At 36.0% G+C, this 12631-nt stretch overlaps 1 protein-coding gene across 4 annotated transcripts in view; it reads right to left on the bottom strand.

Annotated features, from left to right (window-relative positions):
* Positions 1–12631, bottom strand: part of MAP4K3 (mitogen-activated protein kinase kinase kinase kinase 3) — a 199830-nt gene that overhangs the window by 85687 nt on the left and 101512 nt on the right. For all 4 annotated transcript variants that reach the window (XR_010136150.1, XM_009237367.3, XM_009237368.3 and 1 more), the window contains 3 exon segments: positions 7217–7281; positions 1330–1385; positions 725–772 (listed from right to left, as the gene is read on the bottom strand). Coding sequence is in view for 3 of the 4 variants with exons in the window: in XM_009237367.3 (XP_009235642.1) it covers positions 725–772; positions 1330–1385; positions 7217–7281 (169 nt within the window). In the remaining variant the exon portion in view is untranslated.

Below are 12631 nucleotides of genomic sequence, written 5' to 3'. Positions count from 1 at the left end.
AGTGGCTCAGGTCTGTAATCCTGGCACTTTTAGGAGGCCAAGGTGGGATGATCACCTGAGGTCAGGAGATTGAGACCAGCCTGGCCAACATGGTGAAATCCTGTCCTTACTAAAAATACGAAAATTAGCCAAGCATGGTGGCAGGTGGCTGTAATCCCAGCTACTCGGGAGGATGAGGCAGGAGAATCACTTGAACCTGGGAGGGGGAGGTTGCAGTGAGCCGACATTGTGCCACTGCACTCTAGCCTGGGCAACAGAGTGAGACTCCATCTCAAAAAAAAAAAAAAAAGAAAAAAAAAAAAGAAAAAAAGACTATGAGAAAGTGTCAAAGGTCAATTTATCCATTTTGATGCATTACTAAGACTTCGACTTAAGACTGCGAAAGCTCACTGAAATAGTCAAAGCATAAAACTTACTAAAAACTATAACTTGATGAAAGCTATAAGCTCACTCTGCATTTTACTAATAACTATAAAGAAGCTAAAATGAGTTATTAAAACATTAATCTACTGAATGATATACTTTAAAAGGGTGAATTTTATGGTATGTGAATTGTACCTCAATAAAGCTGCTATAAAAAATTAAACTATTAAAAGTATCACTCATTTTTATTGTGGTAACATTTCAGATAAATTTATCAAATAAAACAATTTTGCTCAAAACAATTTGATCAGAGTATTTAAAAATGAAGACAGGGTTGTTATGTTAAAAATATAATGTATACCTTTATATCTCTGTGCATTTTTCCTTTACTGTGAAGATAATATAATCCCTGGAGTTTCAAAAAACAGAAAAATAAACAAGATTTTATCAAAGAGCACTCTTTGGGATTTTATGTGATCAAACGGGTAGTATTCTGTGTATTTTATTTAATCTTTACAGGAGATCTAGTAGTAATCATTAACATATTTTAATGAGATATCCTAAGAAAAAGATCAAGAAAATGACTAATTTTTCTAAGAAAATTTTCAGTAAATTCTACAAATAGTTTGAAATAACTTTTAAAAAGTATATACCTAATTAGTATCAGAGTGTTTGAATTCCCATGATAGTGCTTAATTTTCAAGCCTTTCTTTGGTATTAAGAGGAAAATATACAATAACATGCATAGTGCTTAAATTTTAGGTTATATCACCATATTTATGCTTTAAAGTGTTTATCTGTAAATATAATTTGAGTTCATTACACAATTTTCAAATGTATTGAAACTCATTTTAAGAGTCTACCAAACTAAAATATTTAGTTCTTACTTTGCTGAACAGGCAATGCACAATAAGTAAAGACTTGGTTTAATGGAAAATGTTATTTTTGAATTAGCACTTGATTTACCTGCAGTGTTTCTCTGCTAACATAGGCAATTTGCAGTTCTGACAGAGGTCCAGTTACTGTAAAAGAAGAAAATTAATACTCATAAAATTAGTCAGTGCATGTTTTTCAATATATAATAAAGTTTTGCAAGTTTAAGCAACAGACTTAGTATACCTAAACAATCCTACTGAAATGTAAGCTAGGACTACAGGCATGAATTACTGTGCTACTGTGCCTGGCTCCAGTTTTTTTTTGAGACAGGGTCTCATTATGTCGCCCAGGCTGGAGTGTAGTAGTGCAATCACAGCTCACTGCAGCCTCAACCTCCTGGGCTAAAGTGATCCTCCCACCTCAGCCTCTTGAGTGGCTGGGGGCATAGGTGCATGCCACCACACCTGGCTAGTTTATTTTTTATTTCTTGCACAGATGGGGTCTCATTATCTTGCCCAGGCTGGTCTTGAGTTTCTGGGCTCAAGCAATCTTCCTGCCTCAGCCTCCTGAAGTGCTGGAATTACAGGTGTGAGCCACTGTGCCCAGCCAATTTTTTGCTTTTTAAAAATCTGATTTGCTCATCATTGTATCTCCAGCATGCAGAACAGTGCCTGGCACAGAAAAGCAGACCGATAAATATTTATGGAATGAATGAATGTCTAAAGTAGTCACTGAAATTAATTATATTCCCATTTTTATATCTCATTCATCAATATCATCTCTTAAACATCAAAAGAAACGATGTCCAACAGGTTTAGCTAGTTTTTATTAAAGCTTTTTAAATTGATGTAGAACATGTATTATGACTAGTTTTAAATCAATACTTTTTATAAAAATATTAGCCAGATAGCTATAAAATTAATATATCTTCACTCTAAAGTTCCAATCAATAGAAAAGTTTGGAAATTAAAGGTCTCTTCTTTATCCAAAATGTTACTCAACAGTAAGCAATACCAATAGTTTGGTCTATAATCTACCAGACTATTTTAAGCGGACATTTTATAAACTATATGTATCTCAGAAACACATAAGTGGAATCATATTACAACATACAATTCTGAAACCTACTCTTTTCACTTATGATGAACATCTTTACATCAATATATAGGTCTTAATCTTATAAATAATATTTCCTGTGTGTGCATCTGCTAAGTTCCTCCAGAACTCATGTTGAAACTTAATCTCAAAGAGGCAGGACATTGAGGAGGAGATTAGGTCATGAGTGCTCCCCCTTGTGAATGAGATTAAGACTCTTAATAAAAGAGACTTCAAGCAGTGTCCACTCTTTTTTGCCCTTCCATCTCTTCTGCCATGTGAGGACACAGTGTGTGTGCACTCTATGAGAAATGGGTCTTTGCCAGACACCAAACCTGTTGGCACCTTGATCTTGCACTTCCCAGCCTCCAGAACTGTGAGAAATAAATTTCTGTTGTTTATAAATTACTCAGTCTCAGGCATTTTTTTATAGCAGCACAAACAGAGCATATGTTTAGCAAATAGTTTTAGCAGAATAAAAATAGTTTTAGCAAAACTATTTTGCTAAAATAGTTTTCTTTTTCACTATTAAATCACTTTAGAATAAAAAGTGGGAGACTATTCTAGAAATTGAATTAAATTCCAAAGATAAAAACCTTGGCTAGATAGTAAACTCACATTTACACAAACTTAACAGATTTGTAAACATGTTTAGTTTGGAGTACTTGTGGTATTTTACAATTATGAAAGAGAGAAATCTATTCCAATTAGATTATTTTAAGGACAGGGTTGGGTTTAAATGTCTACGGATAAACCATATAACTTATTTCTGTGGCTTCCAAGCCCACACACATTCAGTAAGATAAACCTCCTTGAGATTTCTGTTTCTAAAATATGATAAATAAGATAATCTGAAAACCCTGAAAATAACACTTAGAAGTGAAAGACAAATTTTTTTTTTTAGAAATAACCTTTTCAATTACTAGCTAACTTTACAAACAGTAAGACACTTTCCCAGAAGACAAAAACAAAAACTGAAACGAAAAAGAGAAGGTAAAACTGTGAAAGAATATTCTAGCTGTCTCTTAGGGGAAGGTCAATCTTGGTAAGCTAGGGCTTTAGCATTGTCCTCTACATGGGTACAGAAGACAAGGCCCTAGGTCTGCAGAAGAGCTAAAATAAACACCCACATAAAACCAGAACCCTCAGAGGGCTACATCCTCATTAAAGGTGTAGACAAGCACAGAAGATAACTAGGGATTTTGGCTGTTATAGGGATGAAGGAAAAACGCCTCCTCTTAGAATTTGTCACCATAGGCCTCCTTACTCAAGTTGAGCATTCAAATATATATTGGAAACAATGAGGCCACCAGGATCCCAGAAAAAAAAACAACAACCCAAAAAACAAAAAACAAAACTCTGGAAGGACACACCTTCAAATGCCACACAGAATTCCCACTGAAAAACCTCACTAAAGATGATCTCAAAATCCAAAATTATGAAATAAGTGAGAAAATAATTAACCATAAAGATATAATGGGTTGTGGAAAGTTGTTAAAGAACAATATTAAATAAGCAAACACAAAAAGCTCAATGGAAAATAGAAAAAAATCCTATTATGTTGGGACAATAAAAGGTTCTACTGTTAGTTCTTCAAAGAAAAAGTAAATAAAAGTTAAAGATGAAACCTTGCAAGCACTAGGGTTATTAAAAGAACTTCCCCTTCATCAAATAAATTATTCCAGGACATAATACTCTCTCTATATAATGACAATGTGATAAAACAGAGGCAGAAGAGAGAGACACAGAAAAAATGGAGGTACATGTCCTATATGACGATGCAAGTATACAACACTATAGACTAGCCAAAGATTATTACACATTGCCAAGAAAAGGTTATTTGGTGAAAACATGGGTACAGCCAAAAGAGTGAACACAGAGGAAGATAGGATTTGGGGTTTTGCATAAGCACATGAATCCCCAATATTCATATACGAGAACATCCAGGGTACCTGAAAATTGCCATTTTTTTCCACTGACCCAGTTGCTGACCAGTATAAATAAATCAGTATTGATGAATTCATATTACTTTGTTACTTTTACCAGTTAGGTTAAAATGGAATGGTAAGAATCATGACAACCTATTTCTGTAACTAAACTGGTCTTGCTTCTTAATGAAGAAAGCAGAATCAGACACCTAAGACCAATCACATGGATATACGATGAAATCACTAAACAATCTGAGAATGACTAAAAAAAGGTACGCCTTAAAAACTAAAGATGTAAAAGAAGGAATGAAAACTGTAAGAATAAGACACAAAGGAAAAAATAATGGAGGGAGATGTAAAATAGAACCAAATAATTTCTGGACATGAAAATATATGGTAACCAAAAATAAAATCTAATGGACGCTCTAATACAGCTGTAAAATCAGTAAACTGGAAGATAGATATGAGTATCCCTAGGCTCTCCTGAAGGATAAAAAACTGGTAAATAGGAAATGGAGTTGAAGAGACATGAAGATCTACTGTACATCTAACTAAGATTCTAAAGGAGAGACTGTAGATTGGGGGAGAAAATATTTGAAGAGATGATAATTGATAATTGTCCAGATGTGATAAAAGAGCAAAATTCACAGAGGTAAGCCTGTTAAGTCCCAAGCAGAAAAAGTAAAAATAAACCCATCGTTAGGCACCAGAAATTAAGAGAAAAAGACTAAAAGCAATTAGAGAGAAGAACAGATTACCTGCAAAGGATCAATAATTAGACTGACAGAAGGTTCTAATAACTATAGAAGCTAAAAGACAATGGCCCACCTTCTTCAAAATGCTGAAAGAAAATACCTGTCAACCTAGAAAATACCTATCTATAGCCACTTAAATGATCAACTAATAGTGAGGGTCAAACACTGAGGAAGTTTACCAGTAAAATATCGCTGAAAAAACTTCAGGAGGCCGGGCGTGGTGGCTCATGCCTGTAATCCTAGCACTTTGGGAGGCTGAGGTGGGCGGATCACAAGGTCAAGAGTTCGAGACCAGCCTGGCCAGTACGGTGAAACTCCATCTCTACTAAAAATATAAAAACTAGCCGGTGTGGTGGCAGGCGCCTGTAGTCCCAGCTACTCAGGAGGCTGAGGCAGGAGAATCACTTGAACCCCGGAGGTGGAGGTTGCAGTGAGCCGAGATTGTGCCACTGCACTCCAGCCCGGGTGACAGAGCAAGACTCTGTTTAAAAAAAAAAAAAAAAAAAATTCAGGAAAAGGGAAATTAAACCAATTGTAAGGGAATCAATAATAGAGAAATTCACCCAAATTCCAACCAAAAAAAAGGGGAACAGCCATTTGAATTTCTAACATAGAAATTACAAGCTTCTAGAAATACTGTTTTGCAATGTAAAATAATGCCAGATATCTCTTCATTTTCACTGAATCTTTGAAATCAAAATGCCACAAATAATAAAGAAAAGTTTCTCAAATATTTATTGAAGAACAACTATACTTAATCAAAAGTATCCTCAAAAGATAACTTTTCATAAAGCAGAAACCTTCTCATACTCTTTCACCCGGTCTTCAAGGCTCTCCCTATTCGACCCCACGCCCACACCGACAGGAGTGATCACACGAGTCACACCTTCATGTTACTGTACCACGGCTTCACCTCTGAAAATGCACTTGTCTTTTTATTATTATTATTATTATTATTATTTTGAGACAGAGTCTCATTCTGTTGCCCAGGCTGTAGTCCAACGGTGCAATCTCGGCTCACTGCAACCTCCACCTCCTAGGTTCAAGCAATTCTCCCGCCGCAGCCTTTGGAGTAGCTGGGATTACAGGCACCCGCCATCATGCCCAGCTAATTTTTGTAGAGACGGGGTTTCACCATGTTGGCCAGGCCAGTCTTGAACTCCTGACCTCAGGTGATCCGCCTGCCTCAGCCTCCCAAAGTGCTAGGATTACAGGCATGAGCCACTGCACCCGGCCCTTCATTGTCTTTTTTCTACCCAGTTTACCTATCTTTTAAAGACCAGTGTAAATAGCTTATTTCTTTATTAAGCTTTCTGAAATGATTCCAGAAAATCCATCATTTCCTTTTTCCTATTTCAACTGTAATTCCAGTAAAATACTATTACGTCAATCTTTATGTTAAGTAAAACCTATGCCAAGAAGATAAAGTGAAATGAAGTAAAACAGAAACAGTAAAATTCGGACCCAAATAGTCTTACATCTCTGCTTTAGTGTAATTCGCCCCTCAAATTACTTAAGTGGCCCCACACTAGAAAACAGGAGCCCAAATTCTATGAAAAAATGAGAAAAAAGGTCCAAAATATTTTCTCAGAAAATAGACATAGATATTATTTTATTTTATTTTACATTAATCAAAAGCCTACTCTGCAGTTTGTGACAATAATCCACTAATAGAAACAGAAAAGGAAGAAAAAGAAAAGGCTGTTTATTTTACTTTACAAATCTCTGTTATATACTCCTTGAAATCCCAGTGAAAAATGTTTTAATCATTTTTGAATCCCTCAGAATCTGGTAGTATCTAAGAGAATAAACATTTAATTGATATTTCTTGAATACATGAGAGCAAAATAAATTATCTTTGTATTATCACTACTCATGTATACACTAGATATTTTACCAGCTTAGCATTAGCCAGCAAAGCTCTTGCATTTTTACAGGTCTGAGTTTAAATTTTTGAAATAACTACAATATGCCTCTTCAGAATTAGCAAATAATTCAAATGCATTTAATTTTCCAACTTATAAAGCAAAGACTCCTCCTTTCTTCCATCTATATCTAAAATACCTTTATATATCCAAACAATATAACGATAAAACATAGCTTGCTTTCCTTAAGATAATGTTGATGTTTTAATATAGTAAATAGCTGTATTTTAAGAAATTCAACCTAATCCCTATAAAAATACAACTTTGGTCTTACCGTGATAAATATCCTGTAAAGAACCACCTCCACAAAACTCCATGCAAATCCAAAGCTTATCTCGCCTATAAAGAGAAAAGAAGCATGTATCACATTTTCAAGATTAAAACTGTCTGTGTGAGGTAACAAGTATTTTAAGGTTGTAAGCTATAACACTGAAAAACAACAAATGCAACGTGTTATCTTTAAAATAACTAATTAATCTTTACGAGTAAATGAATTACTTAATATAATATGTTACTATAATCCAACCTGAGGTTTTAAACTTATAATACACCATTTGTTGGATATAAAGCTGTTATCAGGCACATCCAAATAATGAAAATATTTCCCTTTAGTTAAAAATTTCTCCTCCCCAACAGTTTATATATCTACCCAGATTCTTCACAGACAAATGGCAATAAATCTCAAAGTATACTACTTTGATAGCACTCTCATCAACAGGCGAAATATAAATGTTACCTTCATATCTAGATTCAACAGTGATTTTCCCAAAACAATCTTAAAATTTATCACTCACTTCTCTTTAGATAGCACTTCTCTCTCATAGTCGAATTATAAGCTGTTGTAATCATATAGTCATAGGAGAAATAATCAGCTGTGATTTATATAGCTCATTCCTTTGTTCAGTCATTCATTATTTAATCTCTTAAAAATGTACCAGGAAATGTACCATTCATGGTACAGAGATGGGACAGAAAATCTCTGAACTCAGCAAGCTCTAATGCAGAAGAAAGATTCTACCTTAATATATGTCTGTCTCTCTCACCACTACCTTCTCAGTGTCTAGAAGAATATCCAGCAAATAAATATTTGTTCCATAAATGAATGACTGCATGAGTGACTGAAAGAATAAACATATTGAATTAGATTGAGGTCAGGAAAATATGGCCAGCGGACCAAATCTAGCCTGCTGTCTGATTTTGTTCACCTCTGTAACTATGAATCATTTTCCTATTTTAAAATGGTTGGGAATGGTTCTGTTACTTGTAACTAAAATTAATAAATAAAATGGTTGAGAAAATAATAAAAATATTTCTTGACATATGATGATTATATGAAATTCAAATTTTAGTGCCAATAAATAAAGTTTCATTGGAACACAGTCATACTCATTTATTTCTATACTCTCTATGGCTGCTTTCACGCGAGAACAGAAGAGCTTAGTCGTGGTGACAGAGACCATGTAGCCCACAAAGCCTAAAATATTTACTATGTTTCTCTTTACAGAAAAAGTCTGCTCACTTGGGTTAGATCATAATTTGATTAATGCATAATCCAGGCATATATAAAGTACTGTGGGAACCTAGAGATGAAAATACCTAGGAAAATGAATGGAAAGTTTTAGGGAGGAGAAAACATTTGAATTGGGTCTTGAAATTAAAGTAGAAATTTACCAGGGAGAGACAGGAAAGGGATCTGTGCAAAAGAATGAAAACTTGAAAGAAATGCACATGTGGGAGACTGTGGGTGATTTAGTGGGAGTTGAAGAAAGACTGCCTGAAGAGACAGTAGTAGCAGGAAATAAACCCAGAATAGGTTGGGTCACACTGTGAAACAATCCTTTGTTTACAAACTTCTCAGTTTAGTTACCTTCCTGTAGATAATCTCTAGTTGGTCCTTGTCTCTCTTAAAATGTGGCATCCAAAAATCAAGTACTAAGATTCTGAGTGTTACATGAACAACATATTAAAAAGTGGAGATGCTGAGCCAGGCCCAGTGGCTCACACCTGTAATCCCAGTAACTCAGGAGGCTGAGGGAAGAGGATTTTTTGAGGCCAACAGTTTGAGACCAGCCTGGGCAACACAGTGAGACTCTCATCTCTTAAAAAACAAACAAAAAAAGTTAGCCAGGAGAAGTGGTGCATACCTGTAGTCCCACCTACTCAGGAGGCTGAGGCGGGCGCAGGGGGTGGGGGTGGGGCGTATTATTTGAGCCCAGGAGTTCAAAGTTATAGTGAGCTATGATAGTGCTACCACACTCCGGCCTGGGTGACAGACCGAGATCTGAATCTTAAAAAAAAACAAAAGCAGAGATGCTTTTATCAGCCATAGGTCACATATGGTTGGTAGTAGCAGAATTAGCTAGACCTAAGAGGTGAGCTGACTTGACCATAGTGGACAAGGTAGCATACAAAAAGAAAGCACAAGCTATCAGAGTGCAAAGGTCAACCAACTTAAGAGTATGAAGTAGCAAGGTATCATGGTTCTAGAAGGTAATGCTAAAAAGAGTGGGCCGGGTGCAGTGGCTCACGCCTGTAATTTCAGCACTTTGGGAGGCCAAGGTGGGCGGATCAGGAGGTCAGGAGATCGAGACCATCCTGGCTAACATGGTGAAACCACGTCTATACTAAAAATACAAAAAGAAATTAGCTAGGCGTGGTGGCGGGCGCCTGTAGTCCCAGCTACTTGGGAGACTGAGGCAGGAGAATGGCGTGAACCTGGGAGGCGGAGCTTGCAGTGAGCAGAGATCGCGCCACTGCACTCCAGCCTGGGCGACAAAGCCAGACTCCGTCTCAAAAAAAAAAAAAAAGAGTGAAGCCCAAAATAAAAAATCTGAAGCCACCCAGGATCTGCAATTCACAGGTGGTCCACATAACAATGAAACTGAAGCATACAGCTGATATAAAAATTTGTTTTAATTTCTAATATGGTACATACCAATAGCTATAAATTACATAAATATGTGCCAGCTGCCCAGTGGCCTGGTATTAAGAACTTTCAGAATGGATGTCTGAGACTGGCAGATGTGTGGTCTTTCTAATCCCCCAGAGAATGTAACTACTATCTCCTTTATTTGATCACTGTATTTCTATTAACTTAGCTGAAAGCTATCGTTAACTTCTCAGCAACTACATTATACTGCTAGTTTACTGTTTGTAGTTAATCAAAACCTCTGGATCTTTATAAAACAAAAGGCAGACCAGTTCTCTCTCCAGCTTCATATTTGTCTATCTGGTTCAATGAAACTACGCATAGGACTTTTTTCTTATTTGTTAAATATTATACTTAAAAAAAATAGTAGTTTTGATTCATTTCCCTTTATTTCTGATAGGTGTCTTATTAGCTCTCCCAGCATATCACTTTAAAATGCTTCGGCAAAGAAAGCATCACATACATTGCATTAGGTTTAATCCACACCCTTGGGGCAGTGAGCTAACTTTTTAAAGTATCCTAATTGGAAATACACCTCTCCACTCCTGCTCCCAACCCCCACAATCCAGAGGCAGTTGGTCAGCATCTGAAAGAACCTAAATCAGGAGTCTACCCTCCAGAAGCTGCAATTGTAAGAACTTGGCTTCTAACTACTTTATCTGCACTAGTGGGTTTACTAATGAGCTTAACTAATATTACAAATATTTTAAAACATGAAAGACACTCTATGTAGATTACTTAGAATTACCATTTGGCACTTCTCTGCCTCTGCCTGAGGTATAAAGATCCTGGCAAATCAACAATATTTGGAATGCTGCTTAGGCTCCAATTTGGATATATCTAGAATGCAGGATTCCATAGCCTGATCTCCCTAGGTTAGTTGAATCCTTCCTCTAGAAGAGTGAGTGGTTCTCAAAGTGTGATCTGGGGGTCCCATGAGAGTCCCTGAGACATTTTCAGAGGGCCACCAAGGTCAAAACCATTTTCATAACACTAAGAAATTATTTGCTCTTTACATTCTCTTTCTCTCATGAGAGTACAGCAGAGTTTTCCAGAGACTACATGAAGTGTGAAAATGATGTCATCCCTGACAGCTACTGGAATATGAGCTTATGTTGTATTCTTGAGTTTTAAAAATGTCTCAGCTTTAATTTCTAATATGGTAAATATCAATAGATATAATTCTTCATATAAAACAAAAGCTCTCTTGTGGTACTCGGCAATTTTTTTTTTTTTGAGACAGAGTCTCACTCTGTTGCCCAGGCTGGAGTGCAGTGGCGCGATCTCGGCTCACTGCAGGCTCCGCCTGCCAGGTTCATGCCATTCTCCTGCCTCAGCCTCCCAAGTAGCTGGGACTATAGGAGCCTGCCACCATGCCCTGCTATTTTTTTTTTTGTATTTTTAGTAGAGACGGGGGTTTCACCGTGTTAGCCAGGATAGTCTCGATCTCCTGACCTCGTGATCCACCTACCTCAGCCTCCCAAAGTGTTGGGATTACAGGCTTGAGCCACCGTGCCTGGCTGTCAGCAATTTTTAAGAGTATAAAGGGGTTCTATGACCAAAATGTTTGAGAACCATAGCTCTAAAATATCTTCACATCTGCCCCAAGTGAATCTTTCATGCTAAATGCCAGCCTAGAGTTCTTAAGATGGAGGCAACTAGGACTTCACAGAGGCTTACAAAAAAACAGGTTGAATGACTGTTCTGGGGTCTGCTTAGGATTAATAGAATAACATGTAAACTGCTTAGTAAAGGACCTGGAATATAGCACAATAAATGTAAGCTGTTTTCTACTCCTTTTGTTATAATTTATCTTGTAGTGTACAAGTCATCTTAATTTAAGTGTAGTATAACTTAAATTAACTTGTAGTGTAGTGTAGTATAACTTAAATTAACTTGTAAATTAACTTAAAGATGTTTAAGTCATCTTAAATTGCTCCTGGAACTTGGTGAAAGTATAAATAAATAAATAAATTTTTTTCTTTTTTAAGGAAAAAAATTAAGAGAGACAGGATTGATCAGGCATAACTTCTTACTAAAGTCATGTTAATGACAACTTCTTTCTTATAAGTGGTCACTAATTATCTGATTAACAATTTATCCTATAGCTTTGCTAGTGACCGATGAGTGAGATCAAATTTAATAGTCTGCACTTTCTAGAAACCAACTTTTCCTTTCATATACAAACTGTTCATTGTTGATCTCTAATCTTTGATACCTCTTCTGTTTGTCAATACTCATTGATAATGGACTATCATCACATTTGCTGAACTTTCAATATGAGATATAATTGACATAAATCTAAAAGTGTCTAAAAATTTAAGGTGTCTAGCTGCTCTATAATTATCTACTCACCATCTTGTGTTTCAATTCCATCTTAATAGTGTTTTTCCTACCCCTTCCAGTTTGAAAACAATTTTCCTTGCTAGAGAAAATGAATGCAGGAAATGAGTTCTCGCTTTTCACATATTTCAATATGACACTACCTTCTACTTGAAGTTGGTCTATTCTCCCTTTGCTTAAATATACAATTTTCTATTCATCCTACGTAAAATGACTTTCCAGCTACGTAAAATGACTTTTCCATCCTACGTAAAATGACTTTCCAGGCAGAAAAAAAAAATCAGGACTATATAGTAATACTTTACTTTTTAAGATGCCTAAAATACTTTACTTTTATAATATTCTATTTAGTTAAAGCCTAGTATTATCTAAAAGCTTGAGTAGTCGTAGTCTATTAGAGAAATGACTTTCATCTGT

The sequence above is a fragment of the Pongo abelii genome, chromosome 12, assembly GCF_028885655.2.
Source record: "Pongo abelii isolate AG06213 chromosome 12, NHGRI_mPonAbe1-v2.0_pri, whole genome shotgun sequence".
NCBI classification, from domain to species: domain Eukaryota; kingdom Metazoa; phylum Chordata; class Mammalia; order Primates; family Hominidae; genus Pongo; species Pongo abelii.
Note: the sequence above shows the minus strand (reverse complement) of the source record. Positions and strands in the feature narration are given on the sequence as shown.